Source organism: Fragaria vesca, linkage group LG2, assembly GCF_000184155.1.
Source record: "Fragaria vesca subsp. vesca linkage group LG2, FraVesHawaii_1.0, whole genome shotgun sequence".
NCBI lineage: Eukaryota > Viridiplantae > Streptophyta > Magnoliopsida > Rosales > Rosaceae > Fragaria > Fragaria vesca.
Genome location: NC_020492.1, coordinates 21,049,909 through 21,074,418, shown reverse-complemented (window position 1 = coordinate 21,074,418; position 24,510 = coordinate 21,049,909). Strand labels below are relative to the sequence as shown.

At 40.2% G+C, this 24,510-nt stretch overlaps 4 protein-coding genes and 1 pseudogene across 5 annotated transcripts; 3 read left to right on the top strand and 2 right to left on the bottom strand.

The window, feature by feature from the left end:
• Positions 1-2,405: 2,405 nt before the first annotated feature.
• LOC101315207 lies at positions 2,406-6,924 on the bottom strand (annotated as a pseudogene). The gene is made up of 6 exons (XR_184156.1): positions 6,760-6,924; positions 5,314-5,602; positions 3,911-5,199; positions 3,414-3,716; positions 2,942-3,337; positions 2,406-2,816 (listed from the first exon to the last, which is right to left on the bottom strand). The product of XR_184156.1 is annotated as a glutamate receptor 2.7-like (transcript).
• Positions 6,925-8,971: 2,047 nt separating this feature from the next.
• Positions 8,972-10,768, top strand: LOC101314916 (protein DCL, chloroplastic-like). The gene is made up of 3 exons (XM_004292767.1): positions 8,972-9,183; positions 9,808-10,078; positions 10,763-10,768. Exons 1-3 carry the CDS (start codon positions 8,972-8,974, stop codon positions 10,766-10,768), a joined length of 489 nt encoding a protein of 162 aa, XP_004292815.1.
• A 137-nt stretch (positions 10,769-10,905) lies between these two features.
• Positions 10,906-13,947, bottom strand: LOC101314629 (glutamate receptor 2.7-like). Its single transcript, XM_004292766.1, has 5 exons — positions 13,825-13,947; positions 12,414-13,708; positions 11,916-12,219; positions 11,442-11,839; positions 10,906-11,316 (listed from the first exon to the last, which is right to left on the bottom strand). The coding sequence occupies exons 1-5, from the start codon at positions 13,922-13,924 to the stop codon at positions 10,906-10,908; spliced, it is 2,508 nt and encodes an 835-aa protein (XP_004292814.1). The 5' UTR covers positions 13,925-13,947.
• Positions 13,948-15,252: 1,305 nt separating this feature from the next.
• Positions 15,253-17,076, top strand: LOC101303084 (protein DCL, chloroplastic-like). The gene is made up of 2 exons (XM_004291054.1): positions 15,253-15,778; positions 16,650-17,076. The coding sequence occupies exons 1-2, from the start codon at positions 15,344-15,346 to the stop codon at positions 16,827-16,829; spliced, it is 615 nt and encodes a 204-aa protein (XP_004291102.1). The 5' UTR covers positions 15,253-15,343; the 3' UTR covers positions 16,830-17,076.
• A 3,639-nt stretch (positions 17,077-20,715) lies between these two features.
• On the top strand, positions 20,716-24,426 carry LOC101302803 (ABSCISIC ACID-INSENSITIVE 5-like protein 5-like). The gene is made up of 5 exons (XM_004291053.1): positions 20,716-20,795; positions 21,100-22,283; positions 23,143-23,214; positions 23,322-23,351; positions 23,981-24,426. Exons 2-5 carry the CDS (start codon positions 21,114-21,116, stop codon positions 24,053-24,055), a joined length of 1,347 nt encoding a protein of 448 aa, XP_004291101.1. The 5' UTR covers positions 20,716-20,795; positions 21,100-21,113; the 3' UTR covers positions 24,056-24,426.
• Positions 24,427-24,510: the final 84 nt, after the last annotated feature.

Below are 24,510 nucleotides of genomic sequence, written 5' to 3'. Positions count from 1 at the left end.
TAAAGCGGTAAAGAGGGGGGTGGGGGGGAATTAGTAGCTTTATATCAGTCCTACTCATGTTCCTTGTATAGCAAGTTTCGATGCTCTTGAGACTTTCATAATTTCTTTAGCTCTGAATCAGTAACATAAACCCATCTTAAAATTCCTGTTTTGATTAGTATTGCTCATTATAGCTCATATTCTGCAGATGCCTATACCAGCTATTTATGAACATAAAATCAGAAATAGGCCGGAAAAGGGCTCATAAGCTGTCAAGAGTAACTACAACAAACAGATAATATCTATAATTGCGAACTGAATCCAAAAGAAGAACAACTAACAGAGTCTCAAACTTCATATGAACATTATTTGCACACAAATCCTTCCAGACATAATATTCAGCTCAACCTTGGTCTGCATTCACTGCATTCACTTCATTCCCTGCATTCACTGCATTCTCTTCATTCACTCCATTCTCTTCATTCACTTCATTATGCTCTTCTGGGTTATTGATGAGAAGCTTGTTTCTTTTGTAAATTTGTTTGCACAAAATTAAGTGGTTTTTGAGCTGTGATCTCAGCATAAACACTTGCCTGTGCAAAGCAAAAGGGAAATAGGGTGAATACAACTTCCTTCTACAATATCATTACCACAATATCCTTACTCATACATGAAATTAAACTTGTCTGCAAAAGGGCCATTCACAGCAAACCTCATAATGCTCTCTGTGTTTTGTTTTTCCATGATTTTCCAAGCCGGAGCGGTTATTACCAAACATTTTTCCACACAGGTAGCAGCATTTTGGAGCATCAGGCGAGGTGTGGAACAACCTTATGTGTTGAAGAAGTTTGTCCTTGGTATCAAAGTCTTCTGCATTACATTCTTCAGGGCATGGAAATGTCTGTCCAAGAACAAATCAAAATCAAAGCATCAGACACACATGTCCATACATATATCATTACGGTGCCGGTTCGTTTCTGAATCGAACTTAAACAAGGATGTGAATGAATTACAAATGCACAAACTAATACCCAACTTGAACAAGGATGTGAATGAACTACAAATGCACAAATTTATACCCAAATTTTCACAACCTAACTTCTAGAGCCTCATCTTAACACTACCACAGACAATTATACCAGAACACATTCCAACCAGCAACAGCATAGTAAGGAAGGACATTTGAAGAAAGAAAAAAAGGATGTGGTATCAAACCCAAACACTACACATGGAGGTGAATGAACTACAAATGCACAAATTAATACCCAAATTTTCACAACCTAGCTGGAGCTTCACCTTAACACTACACAAGCAATTAAACCAAAACACACTCGAACCAACAGCAACCGCATAGTAATCAAGGACATTTGAAGAAACAAAAAGTATAAAACCCAAACACCAAGTTTTACCCACCTTCATGGCTTGCCAATCAATTAGCACCTGCAATCAGGAGAAGAAAATCAAAAAACGGAGAGAAATGGAACTGAAAAAAAGCTCCACAACACATATACACAATGCTAGAGATTTTACCAGAGAGAGAAAGTATTCGTTTTTGTTAAGCTCTGTTCGTCTTCTCTTCTTTACCTTCTGAGTTTTTGAGTCAGTGTGATGGTCTATATATGCCACATGTCTTCCATTTAGTGGATTATTACACATAGGTAATTAGTTTAGCGCCTTAATCAGGCTTTTTAAACTCAGTTTGTAATAATTAACAGAGGAAGAACCCAGTCAAACCATCAACTTTTTAACCAATAGGAACGTTTCTTTCCCTTCAAGTTGTTATTTTGGGCCGGTTCATCAATTTGATATTGGGGCTGGTAAATCATCTCCATTTGTAGATGTTTATCCAAAACCTGTACTTAACATCATCTGGTGAACTCAAAAACCTGTACTTGACCTGTTCAATAATTCCATCAATGGCTTTCCCCATCCAAAATTGGTTTCATAATCTCCGCAATGCACTTTAATGTCACATTCTTAAGAGAAAACTAGCAATCTTAATGTATCAAGTACTGATGTCCATTTCAATTGAGTAAAGCTTAACCCAGTGAATATGATGCCAATGTAATAGCAGTTATGTACATTTACTGCATTTCCATTTAGTATTCATCTATTCCTACATCAACTAGGAAATGCCCTTTGTGAAGATGACCAAACAAAGTTTGATGTGCCAACATTCCCCAATTTATGTAATAGCTTCTTCTGTTTCATCTGATTACATTTTCTGAAACAAAACCTTTCTTTTTCTTGAAAATGTAGTGCATGTAATCAATACAGATTTAGTACAAGAGACTTCACTAACATGCTTACATTTTTTTTTCTCTGAATCTCAAGTGTTTCATCAACAGATCAACTATACATTTCATTCAATCTATATCATGTCAGTAGTTACTCCTAAGTTTTTTGAACAATTTGACAGATAAGTCTTAAATCACTATAACACCACTACTCATGTTCCTTGTAGAGCAAGTTTCTAGAATGGAGCTTGTGGAGCAATGCTTTTGAGATTGTCTGTAGCTCTGATTCAAGTACAGAAAAGCCCATGTCAGAGTTCTTGTTTTGATTAGTATTGCTCGTATGCAGCTCATATTCTGTAGATGCTTCTCGGCTTTACGCCCGCTTGTAACCAGAAGCCCAAATGCACAAACCAAACCTGAGATTAGAAATAGGCCAGAAAAGGGCTCATAACCTATTGGACCATCGTTCGAGTTGAGTGAAGGGGAACAGTTGAAGGAGGAGAGCATTTGTCTTTCTAATAGCTCCACTTGCTTCTTCTCGTTTATTTCTACGATTGCCTTTGACATGTCAATGGCCAGAGGAGACCCCTTTGGAAAAACCTGAATCAAACAATTGGAAAATGCCCCAATGATCAGTTACTAGTTGGTTTTCTAAAGACTCACTATTAGCCAGATGTTCGACAAAATATCTCAAAGAAAAAGACAAAGGAGGGAGAGTTACGCACAAATGCAAAGCCGCTAGGCTTGTATATCGGACCTGCTTTCATATAGCCCTTGCAGTACATGCGAGGAAGACTTTAGCATGGGGCGCAACGAAGAAAGCTGCTTGAATTTCTCCACTCTCAAAGGCCTTTGGGTAGTCACTTATGGAGGAAATTCTCTTGATGTTTTCTGGTCTGAACTCTAGAACATCGATAAGGTACCTTACGATAAAGGAGTTGCCGTTACATCCAACAGTTCCATTCCTTTCTTCAGTGTTTCCACATCGAGCACAGATGGCTGGACTCGAGAGATAGTCATCATGGAAGAGAGGCTCGCTGTGAAAGTGGCCACTACTAGTAGAATCACTAGTAACCATGGAGCCAATACCAGCCTTGCCAAATTACTCTGGACTCGTTCTCCTGCATATTATAGTTGCATGTTAAGACAATCACTCAACTTTAAAAACTTAAGATACTAGCTTACACATAGACTTACTTTGCGCGAAAAATAAGACGGTGACAGAGAACCACAGGATGTCCCCAATTCTCTTTAATTCAAAGTTTTGGCCATGCTCATTTTCAATAAAACAGACAGCAAAGCATACAGATAGATGTATAATGATTATGAGAAACCACATGGTTTTGCTGAAGGCCTTCATGAACATCCATTTTTCCTCAGCTTATCTGACTTTACAGGGACTACCATCTCAAGTCCAGAGCTTATATATGGTTGTGAGAACTCAACATAATGATACCGGTCAGCTATGACTTCTATATCACCAACAGCTGCATCCAAGCCCTGTTTTACATTAGTAAAATTGTCATATATCAATGTCTACAGAACCCTAGTTAAAGCCATACAGGATTGATATGTGTCATATTGTGTCAAAGACACTTCAATGTTGCATTTTTGATACCATGTTAGACAATAAGGGGACTCAAAACCTATGTCTTTTGGACCTGGGATTACTCTACGAGAATAATAACGTGTACCTTGTAGTAGACCTGTTCCACCAATTCATCATATGAGCCATTGAAGGGAATAAACACATAAGGCATATGATAAGGCAGGTTTTTGACAGCTGCTTCAAACATATCAATTGAAAACCCTGTGATGCGTGTTTGATTCGTGTTCTGGTCATATGTTACTTTCACAAACTGATTGAAGGCACCCCTCGCTGGAATCCCTATCTTCAAGGGTCTTTCTTCATCGACAAGAGTCCACCCCTTTGGGGGTGCTTGTAAGCCACCTGGCCAGTTGATTGGACCCAAAACTTGAACAAAACTGTGATTAGTCCTCTCCTTCATATCAAGGTGTTTGTTCATGCTATCTGAGAAACCAAAGCGCGGTGACCAGAATGCAATCTCGCTGTAGCTTCTGCCATACACATTAATGATTTGAAAGGTTGGTGATTGGGATAGCATTCCATTCTTGAACTCCATCATGCCACTTAAACCTTGGAATTTGGTGGACAAAATTTCTTGAGACAAATAATTTGAGGCAGCATTTTTCATGGCTAGAGCAATGGCGTGCACTGTGTCATATGTTCGAAGAGCGAAGATGCTTGGACTAGAGTTTTCTTCTTCTTCAGGATATTGCAGTCCATACAGTCTGCGAAATCTGGTTTTAAACTTCGCGAAATTTTTAGTTGTTTCTATGAAGTTGGTTTTAATACCAATCACACCTTGCATATTGTACTTTATAGAAGTATCAACAGAGTCAAGAAGACTTGCAATCTCATCTGTGACAATCCATACATAGCCTTTACCCATCATCCCCATTTCCTTTGCCTTCCGAAACAGAAAAACAGCTGAATCCAAAGAGAACTGGGTGACTATGAAAACCCTGTTGCTCTTGCTCCTCAACTTCTTCAGCTCTTCATCGAAGAAGGCATCCGGATCAGGGAGAAAAGAGAGGGGTGGGAAAGCTTGGTGGTGTTCAATCTCTGAGTTGACCAATTTAAGTGAATCAGAGAGGAGGGTGATCATTCCAGAATTGGAGGAAAAGTCGGTGTTTTGTTCATAAAGTGCAGTCACCTTCCTCCATTGGAAATGACCAACTAAAGCTGCTAAACATTGTATATGGATAACAATGTCATTTGCTACTTGGAGATAATTTGGCAGTTGAAGTGAGGCTGGAGATGGTTTTATGGCGGTTGAAATAAGTGATAAAATGGTGAAGTTTCCGTTCCGAATTTCGATCTCAGAGGCTACAGCTGCTTCTTGCATGGTTAGAGTTCCAATGATGGCTTCAACTTTTTTATCATTCAGAAGATTGCTTGCTGCCAAAGAAAACAAAATTAGATGGCCAAATATTAGAGTACTGAACTAGTGAAGTAGTAATGTTACTATGGTTTTCGACACTAAAACCTCAGAAAGAAAATACCATAAATTACCAGCAGAAGTTGATTTAGCAGAACGGCCTTGTGAATCTCTGAGGTCTAAGTTTACTGTAAGGCAGCTCGGGTGAAGAAGGTCTTGGATAGCCAAATCCATGGCTATTCTCTGTTCTTTTCCCACACGAGAAGTGAAATCAACTACAGCTCCTATTGTTGCATCTCTGTGTTGTTGGCGCTTTTGACATCTGTCCCCTCTTCCATTGATCAGGGATGAACTCACCAGCAGCAGCGAAACTAAGAGACCCCAAGACATAACTTTTCTTAATTTCTTAGCTTGATACTCCTTCTGAGAATCATAGGAGAATATAATCATGGGTTTGATTGACCTTGGAATCTTGAATGACTTGAGAAAGGAACCAAAGAAAGATTCAAAGTTTGAAAATGCTATTATTGGCAATTCTTCCGGGATGCTTCTGCTGAGAAATAATCATCATCAGTTCATCACTATCATCCAGCATATTAGTCGTTAGTTTAGAAGTCAATACTCAACAGAACCAGTTTTTCTTCCGTTGGGACTAAAGAATGGTTTGTATTAGACCCTGACTAATATTAAACATGTCTTCCCTGTTAAGAGTATAGATAGGCCCAGTCAATAACCCACTTCCTATAGCAGGCCTAGATTATCAATGAGCCCTAGCCAAGTTTTTTTTTTTTGGTCAAGAGCCCAAGACAAGTTTGTGCAATGTTCTTGAGCATGCTTTGGTCACAGCAAATCAGTGGTTTCATCGACAATTTGGAGATCAAGTCTATCCCCAGCAATTTCTCCGATTAAATAGATAAGATTTTTCTTCTCTGTATTTTCTAATACATCAAAACCATATTCTAATACAGTAATACAAAAGTTTTGCTTCTCTCTTTTCTGATCTCTTTGTTTCTTCGTCTTTGATTATGATTTCAATTTCGTGTTTCCTTCAAGCTCTCATTATCAGAACCTTGATTTTTAGCATTCCCCACAATTGTTTAGCATGTTCACTCTTCAAATGCAAATGGGAGCCTTAGTTGCTTCAGAAAACTTCATGGTTCATACATTTACTTCTCAGAAATTGACAAGAAAATTGCTACCAAGAAAATTGACAAATTAATAACAGGTTTCAAATACGTAGTCTTGAAACATAATATTATAGGGTTTGTCTACTATACCTTAACGTATGGCATACATGACACTAATATGTGGTTACAAATGCTTACAAGGGGGTGATGGGGTAAGGAGTTGAAGAAACTTTGCCTAGGATTTCATAAGACATAAGGTATAGGTATAGTAGAATTTTCCGGTATTACAGAGCCAAAATGAGGCCGGAAAAACTAACCAGCAGATCAATAATGCAAAGAATGAGCAGTCACTCCCTTCATCTAGGGATTCTAGGGCTTGTGTGGATATATATTCCAGTCTCAGCAGCCTTCCCACCTTGGCCTTCGATCTCTTCCAATCCATAACTTAATCACCAGGACCAAGCAGACTCTCTTCATATACAATCTATTCTTGGCTGCTGGCATCCCTTTAAACAAGTCGTGCTTGTCTCCTTCATGACCAATCCTGAACACATTCCCCCAATAACGAGACATGTCCTCTATTACCATCATAACTGTACTAATTCCCACAACCCCCATAGATATTGGTTCAACCGCATTAATATTATCTCCAAGCTTCAATGTATACAACTTAGCCCATGAATCAGTGTCACAATATTCTCTCATAACCAACACTCAACAGATTCAATCACGCTACGGCCAGTACATACAGGCTTCCTCCTCCTCCACACCAAACATCGATAAGGTTTGCCTGGAAGTATTATTATTAGGCAGCATCGTTTTCCGGAATTCTTCCTTTGCCAAATCAAAAGCAACAATAACAAATTGTTGGGTGTATTTATAGAATTATAGTCATCGCAAATCCAATGGAGTGTCTCGTTCAGAAGAACTCCCTGGTCGAAACTCTCCGGGTGGAACTTGAGAGGGGTTTCAATCTTTCTCCACACGCCAGCTTTCGACGAGAAGATGAGCGCCGTTATGGCGTTATGTCCATGTGATCAGGGTCGCAATGTCGCATTTCATATATAACCTAGAGTTCGACACAAGAATTTCGTAACCAAAACCCTGATAACCTTGTACGCGGCGCGGCTAATTTCTGGTTCAGGTAATTTGTTGAAAAATCTTGTCAATGGGTTCCAAATATACGAGTATATACAATTCCTATCGTACAGTTATACAGGCTACCAAACCCTTGCATGAGCCGACCATATACATGTTAAGACCATGTCCCGGTTTCATGAACGGAACGTTGTCCCTCCTGACCGGAGATTTGTTTTTTCCGGACGACCGCGTCTCCAGGTTGAAATTAAGATGCATATGTGACTTCTTCATGGTTGTATTTTTCGATTACTAGGAGTCTGACGACTGTGACTGAAAACCACATATAAATATAAACACATTGCATCATGTTTCAGCAAAACAAGAACATATAAACATGTATAAGAATTAGAAGCACCAACCTTGGTTGTTCATGTTCAATGCCATCAAGCTAGAGTAGAGGAAGTCTTCTGTGTAATTCTCCAGATTACCTTTTCACAGTGAGTATGAAAAACTTACAGGCGTAGAATGAGCTTACACAAGGCAACTCACAAGGCAACTCTAATAAACCAATCAATTACCTTATGTGATAACTATAACATATATTCTATGTTATCTCAAACTCCTTGTATTTATCTAATCAGATTAATAAGGTAAATATCCAAGTTAAGTATTATCTATTAACCTCATTTACTTATTTCACAAGATATTTATATATGTTGGACTCTCATGTGTTAATCTTGAGTCCACATTAGATATAACTCTAACATGTGAGTTAGGGTTTGGCACTTGGAAGATAATTCATAGTGCGTTTTACCGAACTCTGGGTCAGAGATTAGAAATCCGGAACGTTTAGAAACGGAGCTGAATCGCTTTAAAGATTTAGCAGGCAAGTGAGCTGTTTGTAAATTGTGGTTCTGATCGTTGACTCAGCACGATACTGTTCGCCGATGAGTGCTCCTTTGAATCTATGATCCATCTATGATCCGGGGTTCGTTTTCACGGCGACCAGTTTGAGAGGGAGAAGTGAGAAAACCGCCGGAGGCATGGTTATGAAGTTTGAAGAACTTATTGGTAACCCTAGATTAATAGATTTCATTCCTGGGAGCTTACACTTATTATTATTTTTAACTGAACGGGATTTAAAGAAAAAAAAAACAAAAAAAAACTGCGGGCTAGGCGGACACGTGCTGCTGCTAGGCGGTACAGAGGTTCGTGGGCCAAGCGGGCTGAGGGATCAACCATTTATGTTTGTGTTGGGCCTCGTTCAGTTAAAGGAAAAAAAAAACCTGCGGGCTAGGCGACACGTGCTGTGTCTAGGCGGTTGAGTGGTTCGTAGGCCTAGCGGGCTGGAGGGTCCATCATTTAAGTTATGTTTATGTTAGGCCTTGGCTTTGGTGTAAGGCCCAAAAGTGCGAAGCAGAGGTGGAGACTCTCTAGCCGAGCGCGCATCGTTCAGTTCTTTATCTACAAAACACTGCAAGCAAACCAAAACCAACTGACTCTGATTGATGATGATTTGACGATGATGGGTCTTCAATACTTGGAGAGAACAACGAATTGAGCTCAAATCGCTACCACTCCAAACATGGCCTCTCTCTCCAAACCACCGCTGCTCGTCCACAACCACCTCACCTCCTCTTCCCACGCTCTGATTGGTCCAGCAACTCTATCCTTCTCCAAAACGACGTCGTTGCTCCGCACCCGCTTATGTGCGCTGAAGACCGGGGCCGGGCGGCAGGAGGCAGACGGGCTGGAGCTGCTGCGGAAGCCGGTGGTGACGGACTTGGATATAGACCTGTAAATGGACCGGATCTTGATCCAGACCCGTTCCGGATCCGTGGTTTTTAAACAGGTTTGGATTGAAAATTAGACTCGTTGATCCGTTAAGGACCCGGATCCGGTAACCCGTTTATTAAACGGATCGGATACGGATCGAGGTTGATCCGATCCGTTTAGGACCCGGGTCCGTTTTAAAATAATTAAATAACATTTTATAAATATAATATTATTGATAAATATTAAATAATATAATAATTATTTGAATATGATCATTTGATAAAGTTGAAGGTTACTGATGTCTATGTTCTTTTTATGCTCTTTGCTAAATACATTGGAGGTTAATATTTTGAATATATTAGTTTATTGTTAACGAGTATTTTGACCATGTAATTCAATTTTGTATGTAAATCTTTATTTTGTTATAATATTTTATTAGTGTTTTATGAAAATTTATGATAAAATTAAGAAATTATTATTTAAAATTTGAAAATATTTATAATTATAAACGGATCGGATTAATGGGTAGGGTATCCGTTAACCCGCCGGATCCGGATTTGGATCTAGCTATCAAAGATCCGGCGGGTAACGGGTCGGATCCGGATCCAAAATTTTTATTACGGATCCGGATCTGGATCTAGGTAGATCCGCTCCAGATCCGGTCCATTTACAGGTCTACTTGGATGGGAATTCGGAGGAAGATGAGGGAGAGGATGGGAAATGGGTTGATTGGGAAGATAAGATTCTAGAAGATACTGTTCCGCTGGTTGGGTTTGTGAGGATGATTCTTCACTCTGGAAAGTATGAGAGTGGGGATAGGTTGAGTCCTGAGCATCAAAAGACTGTTCTTGAGAGGTTGCTACCTTTTCATCCTGAGGTTGCCAAGAAAATCGGCTGCGATATTGATTACGTCACGGTATTGATTACGTCAAGGAACGTTTCTTTCCCTTCAAGTTGTTATTTTGGGCCGGTTCATAAATTTGGTATTGGGGCTGGAAATCTAACATGACTCTCTTGTCTTTGCCAGAATTTTTTTTTCCATTCCATCCCAATATCGTTTGGTGAACTCAAAAACCTGTACGTAACATCATTTGGTGAACTCAAAAACCTGTACTTAACCGGTTCAATAATTCCATCAATGGCTTTCCCCATCCAAAATTGGTTTCATAATCTCAAAAATGCACTTTGATGTCACTTTTTTAGAGAAAACTAGCAATCTTAATGTATCAAGTACTAATGTCCATTTCAATTGAGTAAAGCTTAACAATGTAATAGCAGTTATGTACATTTCTCCAAAATGCACTTTAATGTCATTTTCTTAGAGAAAACTAGCAATCTTAATGTATCAAGTACTGATGTCCATTTCAATTGAGTAAAGCTTAACAATGTAATAGCAGTTATGTACATTTACTGCATTTCCATTGAGTATTCATCTATTCCTACGTCAACTAGGAAATGCCCTTGTGAAGATGACCAAACAACGTTAGATGTGCCAACATTCCCCAATTTATGTAATAGCTTCTACCTGTTTCATCTGATTACATTTTCTGAAACAAAACCTTTCTTTTTCTTGAAAATGTAGTGCTTGTAATCAATACAGATTTAGTACAAGAGACTTCACTAACATGCTTACATTTTTTTTCTCTGAATCTCAAGTGTTTCATCAACTATTCATTTCATTTAATCTATATCATGTAAATAGTTACTCCTAAGTTTTTTTTTATACAATTTGACAGATGAGTCCTAAATCACTATAACACCACTACTCATGTTCCTTGTAGAGCAAGTTTCTAGAATGGAGCTTGTGGAGCAATGCTTTTGAGATTGTCTGTAGCTCTGATTCAAGTACAGAAAAACCCATGTCAGAGTTCTTGTTTTGATTAGTATTGCTCGTATGCAGCTCATATTGTGTAGAAGCCTATCGGCTTTACGCCCGCTCGTAACCAGAAGCCCAAATGCACAAACCAAACCTGAGATTAGAAATAGGCCAGAAAAGGGCTCATAACCTATTGGACCATCGTTCGAGTTGAGTGAAGGGGAACAGTTGAAGGAGGAGAGCATTTGTCTTTCTAATAGCTCCACTTGCTTCTTCTCGTTTACTTCTACGATTGCCTTTGACATGTCAATGGCCAGAGGAGACCCCTTTGGAAAAACCTGAATCAAACAATTGGAAAATGCCCCAATGATCAGTTACTAGTTGGTTTTCTAAAGACTCACTATTAGCCAGATGTTCGACAAAATATCTCAAAGAAAAAGACAAAGGAGGGAGAGTTACGCACAAATGCAAAGCCGCTAGGCTTGTATATCGGACCTGCTTTCATATAGCCCTTGCAGTAACATGCGAGGAAGACTTTAGCATGGGGCGCAACGAAGAAAGCTGCTTGAATTTCTCCACTCTCAAAGGCCTTTGGGTAGTCACTTATGGCGGAAATTCTCTTGATGTTTTCTGGTCTGAACTCTAGAACATCGATAAGGTACCTTACGATAAAGGAGTTGCCGTTACGTCCAACAGTTCCATTTCCTTTCTTCAGTGTTTCCACATCGAGCACAGATGGCTGGACTCGAGAGATAGTCATCATGGAAGAGAGGCTCGCTGTGAAAGTGGCCACTACTAGTAGAATCACTAGTAACCATGGAGCCAATACCAGCCTTGCCAAATTACTCTGGACTCGTTCTCCTGCATATTATAGTTGCATGTTAAGACAATCACTCAACTTTAAAAACTTAAGATACTAGCTTACACATAGACTTACTTTGCGCGAAAAATAAGACGGTGACAGAGAACCACAGGATGTCCCCAATTCTCTTTAATTCAAAGTTTTGGCCATGCTCATTTTCAATAAAACAGACGACAAAGCATACAGATAGATGTATAATGATCATGAGAAACCACATGGTTTTGCTGAAGGCCTTCATGAACATCCATTTTTCCTTCAGCTTATCTGACTTTACAGGGACTATCATCTCAAGTCCAGAGCTTATATATGGTTGTGAGAACTCAACATAATGATACCGGTAAGCTATGACTTCTATATCACCAACAGCTGCATCCAAGCCCTGTTTTACATTAGTAAAATTGTCATATATCAATGTCTACAGAACCCTTGTTAAAGCCATACAGGATTGATATGTGTCATATTGTGTCAAAGACACTTCAATGTTGCATTTTTGATACCATGTTAGACAATAAGGGGACTCAAAACCTATGTCTTTTGGACCTGGGATTACTCTACGAGAATAATAACGTGTACCTTGTAGTAGACCTGTTCCACCAATTCATCATATGAGCCATTGAAGGGAACAAACACATAAGGCATATGATAAGGCAGGTTTTTGACAGCTGCTTCAAACATATCAATTGAAAACCCTGTGATGCGTGTTTGATTCGTGTTCTGGTCATATGTTACTTTCACAAACTGATTGAAGGCACCCCTCGCTGGAATCCCTATCTTCAAGGGTCTTTCTTCATCGACAAGAGTCCACCCCTTTGGGGGTGCTTGTAAGCCACCTGGCCAGTTGATTGGACCCAAAACTTGAACATAACTGTGATTAGTCCTCTCCTTCATATCAAGGTGTTTGTTCATGCTATCTGAGAAACCAAAGCGCGGTGACCAGAATGCAATCTCGCTGTAGCTTCTGCCAAACACATTTATGATTTGAAAGGTTGGTGATTGGGATAGCATGCCATTCTTGAACTGCATCATGCCACTTAGACCTTGGAATTCGGTGGACACGATTTCTTGAGACAAATATTTTGAGGCAGCATTTTTCATGGCCAGAGCAATGGCGTGCATTGTGTCATATGTTCGAAGAGCAAAGATGCTTGGACTAGAGTTCTCTTCTTCTTCAGGGTATTGCAGTCCATACAGTCTGCGAAATCTGGTTTTGAACTTCGCGAAATTTTTGGTTGATTCTATGAAGTTGGTTTTAATGCCAATAACACCTTGCATATTGTACTTGACAGAGTCATCAACAGAGTCAAGTAGACTTGCAATCTCATCTGTGACAATCCATACATAGCCTTTACCCATCATCCCCATTTCCTTTGCCTTCCGAAAGAGAAAAACAGCTGAATTCAAAGAGAATTGGGTGACTATGAAAACTCTGTTTCTCTTGCTCCTCAACTTCTTTAGCTCTTCATCGAACAAGGCATTTGGATCAGAGAGAGAAGAGAGGGTTGGGAAAGCTTGGTGGTGTTCAATCTCTGAGTTGACCAATTTCAGTGAATCAGAGAGTAGGGTTATGATTCCAGAATTGGAGGAAAAGTCAATGTTTTGTTCATAAAGTGCAGTCACCTTTCTCCATTGAAAATGGCCAACTAAGGCTGCTAAACATTGCATATAGATAACAATGTCATTTGCTACTTGGAGATAATTTGGCAGTTGAAGTGAGGCTGGGGATGGGGATGGTTTTATGGCAGTTGAAGTAAGTGATAAAATGGTGAAGTTTGCCTTCCGAATTTCGATCTCAGAAACTACAGCTGCTTCTTGCATGGTTAGAGTTCCAATGATGACTTCAACTTTTTTATCATTCAGAAGATTGATTGCTGCCAAAGGAAAAAAAAAAAAAAATTAACAAATATAAGAGTAGTGAACTAGTAAAGTAGTAATGTTAATATGGTTTATAACACTAGAACCTCAGAAAGAAAATACTATAAATTACCAGCAGAAGTTGATTTAGCAGAATTGCCTTGTGAATCTCTGAGGTCTAAGTTTACTGTAAGGCAGTTCGAGTGAAGAAGGTCTTGGATAGCCAAATCCATGGCTATTCTCTGTTCTTTTCCCACACGAGAAGTGAAATCAACTACAGCTCCTATTGTTGCAACTCTGTGTTGTTGGGTGTTATCCCCTCTTCCATTGGCCAGGGATGAACTCACCAACAGCAGCAAAACCAAGAGACCCCAAGACATACTATTTCTTAATTTCTTAGCTTGAGATTCCTTCTGAGAATCATATCAGAATATAATCATGGGTTTTATTGACCTTGAAATCTTGAATGATTTGAGAAAGGAACCAAAGAAAGATTCAAAGTTTGAAAATGCAGTGAAGGTTATGTAACTGTCACCGGGCTAATAATCAACGCCATCACTATCATCCAGCATATTATTCAGTAGTTTATGAGAAGTCAACCCTCAACAGAACCAGTTTTTCTTCAGCTGGGCCTGGGACTAAACAATGGTTTGTTTTAGGCCCTGGCTGGTGGCTAATATTGAACATGTCTTCCCCAGCTATCCACTCTTCAAATGAAATACCAGACGCCAATCCAATGGGAGCCTTAGCTGCATCAGAAAACTTGTTGCATTTACCTCTCAGAAATAGACATGTAGAAGACGAGTCCTTGAATTCGTGGTAGGGGCTCAATGTAAAGAAAATCACAATTGACATGTGAGAAATTATGGAGTGACCAACAAACAAATGCATACAAGTGACTGTTGACGACTTACAAAGGTTATGTAATTTGCAGGGTCCAACTCGTCGAACTCGAAAAACCCATCAATGCAACAGTTCTCATTCGTCATAGCAGCGCTGAGAAGCTTCTTGGGATCACCATAACACCCTTTTGAGGCTCGCAGATCACCAAGTTCATAGCGTGTTTGATCAGACATATTCACCAGGCAATCTTGGGCTGCTAAGGGAGTCTTGATTTTGTTCTGAGTTTTTGAGATTGTGGATTCAACAAAATGGCGGAATTATAGTGATGGGTTGGAATCAACAGCCAGGGCTGTGAAGCACCGAGAGAGATGATTGATTTCTTGAACCGGATTTAAAGAAAAAAAAAAAACACTGCGGGCTAGGCGGACACGTGCTGCCGCTAGGCGGTACAGAGGTTCGTGGGCCTAGCGGGCTGAGGGATCAACCATTTATGTTTGTGTTGGGTCTCGTTCAAATAAAATTAAAAAAACCTGCGGGCTAGGCGGTTGAGTGGTTCGTAGGCCTAGCGGACTGGAGTCCATCATTTAAGTTATGTTTGTGTTGGGCCTTGGGCTTCGGTGTAAGGCCCGAAAGTGAGAAGCAGAGGTGGAGACTCTCCAGGAGCGCGCATCGTTCAGTTCTTTATCTACAAAACACTGTAAGCAAACCAAAACCAACTGACTCTGATTGACGATGATTTGATGATGATGATGGGTCTTCAATACTTGGAGAGAACAACGAATTGAGCTCAAACCGCTACCACTCCAAACATGGCCTCTCTCTCCAAACCACCGCTGCTCGTCCACAACCACCTCACCTCCTCCTCCCACGCTCTGATTGGTCCAGCAACTCTATCCTTCTCCAAAACGACGTCGTTGCTCCGCGCCCGCCTCTGCGCGCTGAAGACCGGGGCCGGGCGGCAGGAGTCGGACGGGCCGGAGCTGCTGCGGAAGCCGGTGGTGAAGGACTTGGATGGGAATTCGGAGGAAGACGAGGGAGAGGATGGGAAATGGGTTGATTGGGAGGATAAGATTCTAGAAGATACTGTTCCGTTGGTTGGGTTTGTGAGGATGATTCTTCATTCTGGAAAGTACGAGAGTGGGGATAGGTTGAGTCCTGAGCATCAGAAGACTGTTCTTGAGAGGTTGCTTCCTTTTCATCCTGAGGCTGCCAAGAAAATCGGCTGCGGTATTGATTACGTCACGGTATAGTTATGTTTACTTATTCAATTACCTCTGCTTTGTTTATGCATATGGATGTTTGATCAATTTAGCTTAGTTGGAATCCATGGATATGATTTTGATTGTGGTTGGAGTGTGAATAATAGTATTAATGTTGCAAAAGGTCTATTGTGTAGCCTATGCATGTAATCTTGGCACTCCATCATTGAACTAGGAGAAACATTCACGCTCCTGCTTCGAGAAGTTCCGAGTGTTTTACACAGCTGCATTCGAGTTCCGAAGAGGTGTTGTATACTCTAGAGAGTGCCAATAATTCCCCCATTTAGATATTCTAGTTTATATCGTTCCTGGCATCATAGTAAGGTGTAGGGTGATACTTCTAGATACTGTTACTGTACATTTGAATAAAATTTAGAAATGGAGAACTATTCAGACTCCACCTCTGAGAGAAGTGCTTAGCCTTCTAAACAATTACACTTTTCACTCTTTATCACTCCAGTTCGGATGCTGTTGGGGCTTTATAGCTCTACACTCTAGTGCAAGAGGGGATTAGGGGAGTGTAATGCTGCTTCCCTTTAGATATGGGGGGTTTATATGTTTCTGATATAATTATGGTAACACTTCTAATTTCCTGAAATGATACCAATTCATTGAGTATGTGTGTTTTGTGACATGATGGCCAATATGCTGCCAAATGATAGCAGCTAACTTTTAAGGGTCAGTTGGGTCTGGATTATTGGCGAAGATTTCATTTCTTCTTCTGCACTGAATATGTTATCATAGATGAGTGACCACCATAGATGAGTGATTTGGTGGTATTTTCAAGTATACAATATTTGTATTCTAAGTGTGGTGGATTCCTATGTGATGCATTTTGCCTTTTATGGGCTGACAGGTTGGTTACCATCCGGATTTTGAAAGCTCAAGATGTTTGTTCATCGTTCAAAAAGATGGCACATTGGTCGACTTTTCATATTGGAAATGCATAAAGGGACTGATCAGGAAGAACTACCCCTTGTATGCTGACAGCTTCATTCTAAGACATTTCCGAAAGCGTAGACGTGGCGGTGCATGAAGCCAGATTCATCATTCATCTGACTTTGTAGAACTGTATGTTAAGGAAAAAATTCATCCATTCTGTAATGCTTGTTATATGTCAATTTTTGATCGAAATGTTTTGTCAATTTTACGTGTTAGAATCAGATGTCTGAAAGCAATAGTAGATATTGAAAATTCTTTCAGAGTACATGCAACTTATGTAGTTTAAATGTGGTAAAGAATGCTGTGAAATAAAGTTGTATTTGGTCTTCGTTTTCAACTCCAGTAACTTGGATATTCAAAAATTTTCATCGATAACCTTGTCCCAACTCGCTCTGTTGTGATGGTTCTTCTGGATTCTCAGTATGAGTTTTAACTTTCCAGAGAGGAGAGTCAACCCCTTCAATAATATCTGCTTTCATGTATGGATATTTCTGTGAGCGTCTTTGTTGTGTTTGAAGCTGTCTTCTTTTGGAACTGATCATGCTAAACTCGTCCGTCCGAGTATTTTTGGGTGGAAAAGATAAAGAGTACTGTAGACCTGTTTTGCTCTAAAAGACCCACAAACCACCATGGAAGCTTCAAGACTTCAACCTCTACATGTTCCATCATGCCATAGTTTCCAACGAGATGATGGCCATCTCCAAAAATGGCCTAACATCCTTCAGATTAACAGATTTGATTATCGAGTGGTCACCTGCACCCAACTTTCTTTCTTTCTACGTATAAGATCGTTTTAGATGACCCTTGACGTCTTTTAAGATTAGGCGAATATGTCGATAAAATGACTAAAAAACGGATGTTGAGATAATTGGGGCAATTTTGTTTGAACCTCTCTAAGTGATGACCTCTAATTGGAGCATATACCATAAATTCAAGTATAGCTTCTCCGTCATCCCTAACTCTATCGATCTCCATCTTCATCGAGCCATGTACATACGTGTCCTGAACATATTTGGAAGGAACCAACTGTGTCGTCTGCATCATTTTCGTCTGCCCCCAATCCAGTGACAAGAGAATCAAGCATGCCATTGGAGGACCCAGAAAACCCTATCTGCACTTAAAAGCCAACACAAAACCAAAACCCTTTTCAAGTTGGAACATCACTCAGTTATTGAATCTATGATAATATCCTGCCACGTTACCCGATTCATTATGATCTTTTTGGTTGGGAGAGGGAGGCTTCAGCTCTCGTGCTAAGTCACTACTGTATTCTGCGTCGGTATCCGTTTTTGGTAGTGCTTGATAGGGCTCAAACACGTTGCGTTATCACCTACTCGAAGCACTAGCGCCTGAGAGCTGAGGCTGCTTCCCTAAACTGTGGCTTTGTTTAGTGGAACGTGGCACCATCTACTGAACAAAGATTCAGATATATGTTTGCATACTTCCTCTATCAGTTCTCTCGTGAATCTTCTGAGTGCATATAATTATGTCTTTTTCTATCTTTATGACATTAATATATTTAGGTAGATCGATTAATCTCGTCAAGGTATCGTAGACGACCCTTAATCTTACGACTAGTTTTTATAAAGTGTTGAAAGTACAGCTACTACCAAATAACAAAAGGGTGTCGATTAAACAAACCAGGATCAGTCTAGAGAATTCCTGTGAATATGATAGCTAGCCATAGCCAGATACATGACTGAGGAGTGGGAACTCTTTCTTCCTCGTAGAAAAAATATTTGAAACTTGCCATGATTGGTAAAGACTCCATAGTTTAACCAAATCTCTTGTCAACTTCATCATAAACAAAACAAGAACCCAAAAAAGGTAATTAAAGAATGCAAAAACATGTCATTCATCACCAAGAAATGAACCAATCTGGCAATATTTAATCCTCAAGACTCGAAGAGGGAACATGCTAGACAACTTTGGTCCATTTTGCTTTGCTTCCAATCCCAGAATGCCAGCAACCATGATGTTTATGTAAAAATAAACAAGGTAGGATTGCAATCACATAATCAACTTTGGACTTTTGCAGTCGAGTCATGCCGTAGCTCCATGTGCCCCTCTTAAACATCGTCAATTCTGGTCTGTTCTTTTCTTATATGCCCCCAAAATAAGAAAAAAGATGAAGAAGAATCGTAGTGCATGGTTTGAATGCTGGGAAAGATATAGCTGTCTAACTCTTACATGGCCTTGCTTCAGAAGCAACGCCCCACATCCACATCTCGATCTCTAAAGCTTTGGACCTTCTGATATGAAAGGAACGAGCTCTGATGCTAGCTATCTGATTAAACTAATGGCCGGAGTTTATCAAAGTCTTAGTGGGAAATTAAACCCTAGCTAAACACCGTCCGTGTAATAGTTTATGGATTTTGTATGATGATCAGGGAGACAGTGAGACTTGAAGGTCAAGATCATAGTTTCTTACTTTGTTCATGGGTATCTCAACTAACCAATTAGGGCCATACACCTTTCTAAATTGCGTATGCTACTGGGATCAGGATCACATAAAATATGGTTTAGCTTGTATTTTGGGTAAGAATTGCACTCCAATACATATATTTTCAACAGTACAGTGTATAACGCCGTTCCGTAATGGTTGGGAATTCCTGGTCATTGGTTGATATCCCGTAGACTAGTCTGGAGTCTGGACAGTGTGTTACGGAGTGATTAGCTGCTAATTCCCTTCCAAAAAATGATTAGTTTCTAATTAATCAAGAAAGATGAACAATATGGTAGGCCGGCCAACAATAGGACTTTGTCCATTAACCGACTCACTCGGCCTAGCTAGTTTAACCGGATTATTACATTGTCGATCGTTCTAGCTCAGTAAGTTGGATGAAAAATCACAAATTCTTCGACATTACGAAGTTTGAGCTTTTACAAATGATGTGACGTATAGATCAACTCTAACAAACTCTTACATATGAGATTAAGTGCAAGTTTGACAAAAACACCAAAAGATAATTAATGAAAGGAAACGTGCTAAGGCGACAACACATCGATAGCTCAACACTAATGTTGTGCTTGTCTAAGTTCATGTCGCATTAATTAAGTTTCTATCGAAGAACGATAACCCAAACCTGACAATTTCACTATCAAATTCGAGTCGTATTATCATGTCTGTCAAATCGTATCAAAACCCCCAAAGTACAAAGGAACCAAATTTGCCGACCATCAAATTTGGTGGTTATCTATAACCAACCAATCAAACACTGCCAGAGAAAGAGAAAGAGTTGATTGGTTGGTCATAAATGACCACCAAAATTGATAGTTGGCAAATTTGGTTCAAGTATAAACTATACAGTATACAATATCAAGAACGATAACCCAAACCTGATCATTTCACTATCAAATTCGAGTCGTATTATCAAGTCTGTCAAATCGTATCAAAACCCCCGAAGTACAAAGTATACGGTATACAATATCAAGCTTGTAGACAATCATGTATCGAAACAGGGCCCTAAGGCCCCTAAATGCCGTCGGTACGAATATTCTCTTGTACGCTTAACAAGGTTAGTTTCGTCCGAGCGGTCAAATAAGTTGTCCTTCAAAGTCAAACCTGTCGGTTCATTGCTTTTCACATCAGTAAAAAACTAAAAACCTAAAAAGCCAACGACTGTAAAACAAAATGGACGAAATTACCCCTGACCTACAAAAGTCGGACCATGCTTTTTCCGTGTGAGCGCAGCACACCCCATGCTTGCGTCGCTGGTCCTTATCCCCATCCCCCACTAAAATCCAAACAACTCCCATCCAACCCTCGACTGCACCAAAACCTGTATGGCCCAGATCCTCCCAGATTGCACTCCCTAATTGGATACACGTCACATCAGATCCCCTCTACCACATCGATTGGTCCACGTCTCCCATTATTAAAATGCTAAATAGATATAATAATTGTACGCCCCCACCCCTCGATGTCTTAAAAGCCAAACACGACTGGCGAAGGAGCTTCAGACACTTGTCGCTCCCTGCATAGCTCTAAACCAAAGCACCAAAGTTTAGCAGCAGCAGCCACTCCTCAGAGTTCAAAAATTCCCCAAAATAGTAACAGGTAAAAAAATCAAAGCCTATATCAGGCAAAAAAAATATTTAATTTCTTTGATAATCTAGTTCTTCATCTTAAATTCTGGAAAATTTGAGCTGGGTACTTAATTTTGTTCTTGTTTCTTGTTGTTGCATGAGAAAACTGAGCTTTTGGTAAGTGATATGGAGTTAGATAACTGATATTCTGTTAGATTTGGATTTTTTGATTGGCTGAAAGTTGACGGTGTCAATTATTGGGTACACTTTGTGATGTATGATTTTATTAGTTTTACAGGTTTTGTATGAAATTAAAGCTTGAGTCTTTGTTTCAGTTAGAGATTGCCAAATGGGTGCCAATATGAATTTCAAAGGGTTCATGACGGACTTCCAAGGCGACGGCGGAGGCCGGCCACCGGGAATCAACAACAACAACAACAGCAACGCCTTAGCGCGGGAGGCGTCGATCTACTCCCTCACGTTCGACGAGTTGCAGAACAGCATGGGTGGACCAGGTAAAGATTTTGGGTCTATGAACATGGATGAGCTGTTAAAGAGTATCTGGAGCGCGGAGGAGACTCAGACTATGGTCCCTAGTGGTGTGGTGACCGGAGGTCAAGATGGGTATAGTCAGGGGCACCTGCCTCTGCAGAGGCAGGGGTCGTTGACGCTGCCTCGGACGCTGAGCCAGAAGACGGTGGATGAGGTGTGGAGGAATCTTTCGGCTAAGGAAGAAAATGGCGGCACCGCCGGGCCGAAGGCGCCGCAGAGGCAGCAGACTTTGGGGGAGATGACGTTGGAGGAGTTCTTGGTAAGAGCTGGAGTTGTGAGAGAAGATGGTCAAGTTGGTTCTAAGCTAGGTGGCAGCGGGTTTTTCGGGGAGTTGGCTCGGTTTGGGAACGGTGGTGGTGGTGGTGTAGGATTCGGGTTTCAGCAGCCGGATCGTGGTAGTGTGGGGGTTATGGGGAGTAGGATTTCGGAGAATGGCAATCAAATTGGGAATTTAAATTCAAATATGCCGCTGAATGCTAATGGTGTTAGATCAAGTCAGCAACAGCAACAGGCACCGCAGCAGCAGCCGCAGCAGCTGCAAATATTCCCCAAGCAGCAGCCTGTGACTTACAGTACTTCACAGATGGCTCTGGGGCCGAATTCGCAGTTAGGGAGTCCGGGAATGAGGGGTGGGATTATGGGGATCGGCGAGCAGGGTATAAATAATGCTCTGGTTCAGAGTCCAGTGCTGCAAGGAGGAGGAGGAGGAGGGATGGGGATGGTTGGACTAGGAGCTGGCAATGGTCGAGTGGCTGCAGTGTCTCCGGCGAATCAGCTGTCGTCAGATGGGATTGGAAATGGGAAGAGTAATGGGACTGATACGTCGTCGGTTTCACCAATGCCTTATGTGTTTAACAATGGTTTTAGGGGAAGGAAAGGCGGGCCTGTGGAGAAAGTTGTTGAGAGGAGACAGAGGAGGATGATCAAGAACAGAGAGTCGGCTGCCAGATCAAGAGCTCGCAAACAGGTGAATATGTGTTTCATTGTTTTACTCTTTTTTAGGTATAATCCGAAGTGATAGTGAGGATTGTTAACCTTATCAAGTGAGAGCACGAGCTTATTAGTTTAGTATTGGGGGTTCATGTGATTGGAACTTCTCATTTGAAGTGACTTCGACAAGTTTTTGGGTCATTTCTCATTAGTAGTGGAGTGGAGAGTGTTTTGGTCTTAAAATGAAGTCTCAAACTTTAAACTCTAGGAGAAAACTTATGGTGGATCAAATTCAACTTTTATATTGCCACCGTAAAAGATTACCACAGTTCTATGAGTGGGGAATACTGAGACATGTATTTTCAGCTCAGAAACGGGAAACAGAACCTAAATATACTATTTATCTTTCTCAATCCAAAAACTTATTATCTTTCTCAATCCAAAAACTTTTTTATATTACTTATTCCGGAGAAGGTTAAGCAAATTCATCTTGTTGTTGTTGTCGATTTTCACTTTTGCTAGACGTTGACCTTCTGCTTTTATCATCTATTGACTTTTTGTATCCCAAAACTTCATGAAAGATAGCCGCAGAAGGGTAATGTGATAGCGATCCGACATGACAACAGATGAGATTTTGGGGAGTTACAGTCATGAGAAGTTTTAAGGATCCAGTTTGTTACAAGGTAATGGAACATCTGTTTAAGAAAAATAACACAAAGTAGGGAGTATAGTCCCAAAATCATTAAAAGCTTTGAGTAAGTTCCATACCTGTGACGTTAGTTCTGTTTAGAAATTGAACCTCATGGGAAAAATGGATTAGTATGGTACTTCAATGCACCATCATCTCAAACTTCCTTCTTCTTTCTCATATATCTTGGATCTTGTGCTTTTTCCAGGCTTACACAATGGAGTTGGAAGCAGAAGTTGCAAAGCTAAAAGAGGAGAACCAGGAGTTGAAGAAGAAACAGGTTTGTGTAGTTATAGTTAATACAGTTGATGCATACACCAATTAACAGCTATGATAAATTTAAATTCATGTGGCTGACTCTTTTTCACTGTCTATTGGTTGCCACAGGATGAAATGATGGAACTGCAGAAGAATCAGGTACTTCGGTTTTTCTGTTTTCTTTTTCTAGTTGGGAAATGGGGATGCAGGAGGGTGATCTTTATTATTAACAAAATTTGCTGCTGAACAGAAGTCGCTCTATATCTCTCCAAAATAAGATTCTGCTATAGAGTATAGACATGCTTTCTCGGTTACTTGTCCTTATGAACTCTATCTTGTCCTGTAACTCTATCTTCAACTTCAGCTTTCCCGAGTAACACATCTTCTTCTTTCATTTCCTAGCCAAGTTCTACAGCCCTTTCTTTTGTCCTTGATGTACAGTTTATCTAGGAACAAGCAACATGCAGTACCTCTTTCAGTTTTTCATGCTGTTGTTCTTTTGAAGTAGTTTATGAAACAAATCCTTTCCTGTGGAATTTTAAGATGTTACTGCATTAGTAGTACATATACCATTCATGATCTAGTGTGGAGATTATAATAGTATTGCATAGCATGGTTTTGCTCGATTTAATTATCCAATCTATTTTAAACCAGTTGCCATGTTACCATTTAATCAATACACACAAATACAGATGAGTTCTCAGATTAACTATTGAAATGGGATTGAAAAGCTGGAATTTGTGGTGCTCTATAGTTGATTGACCATCTGGAATTTGTTAACTTCGCAGGATATAGAGATTCAAAATCTTCAAAGAGGAGGCAAGAGACGTTGCTTGAGACGAACACAGACCGGTCCATGGTAAAGTGCAGAGCTTGGGGATCGGGGTTACATTGTGGGAAAGGTGGTGGCTGTACATATTTAAGGATCATGTGTCTTGTGCTGTAGATTTTTTTGAAAGGTTTAGTGTGCTGTAGGTTGAACTTGCATTTATTTTGTATCCATGCTTCTCTTCTGGACAGTATGAGTAGGTAGGTGAGGGGAAGCAAAATATGGTCAGGGAGATATCTTTGATACATATTATAGAATCTGTCCAGGTCCCGTTACCTATAAATTAGTCAGACAAGTATTTTAGCAGCATCTACCTCGGACCCTTTGCAGTATCTTTTTATGTTATCACTTTCCGTATTTTAATTCAATTTCTTGAACAATATAGAGATTATTATTATCATGGAGCCAGTTTGCCACTACTGGATTTTGTATGAAGTTGTATGTTGTACTTCCTGAGCGTAGGCTACTAGCCCCAGTTTCGCCCCAAAG

What these genes read in the sequence shown, in the direction of transcription:
- LOC101314916 (XM_004292767.1), top strand. Translation starts at nt 8,972, where the DNA reads ATGGCCTCTCTCTCCAAACCACCGCTGCTCGTCCACAACCACCTCACC. An exon ending in ACGGACTTGGATATAGACCT is followed by an intron (nt 9,184 to 9,807) that starts GTAAATGGACCG and finishes GGATCTAGGTAG; the next exon opens with ATCCGCTCCAGATCCGGTCC.
- LOC101302803 (XM_004291053.1), top strand. Translation starts at nt 21,114, where the DNA reads ATGGGTGCCAATATGAATTTCAAAGGGTTCATGACGGACTTCCAAGGC. An exon ending in GATCAAGAGCTCGCAAACAG is followed by an intron (nt 22,284 to 23,142) that starts GTGAATATGTGT and finishes TGCTTTTTCCAG; the next exon opens with GCTTACACAATGGAGTTGGA. An exon ending in TGGAACTGCAGAAGAATCAG is followed by an intron (nt 23,352 to 23,980) that starts GTACTTCGGTTT and finishes TTAACTTCGCAG; the next exon opens with GATATAGAGATTCAAAATCT.
- LOC101314629 (XM_004292766.1), bottom strand. Translation starts at nt 13,924, where the DNA reads ATGGATTTGGCTATCCAAGACCTTCTTCACTCGAACTGCCTTACAGTA. An exon ending in TGGAACAGGTCTACTACAAG is followed by an intron (nt 12,220 to 12,413) that starts GTACACGTTATT and finishes AATGTAAAACAG; the next exon opens with GGCTTGGATGCAGCTGTTGG. An exon ending in CGTCTTATTTTTCGCGCAAA is followed by an intron (nt 11,840 to 11,915) that starts GTAAGTCTATGT and finishes TATAATATGCAG; the next exon opens with GAGAACGAGTCCAGAGTAAT.
- LOC101303084 (XM_004291054.1), top strand. Translation starts at nt 15,344, where the DNA reads ATGGCCTCTCTCTCCAAACCACCGCTGCTCGTCCACAACCACCTCACC. An exon ending in GCGGTATTGATTACGTCACG is followed by an intron (nt 15,779 to 16,649) that starts GTATAGTTATGT and finishes ATGGGCTGACAG; the next exon opens with GTTGGTTACCATCCGGATTT.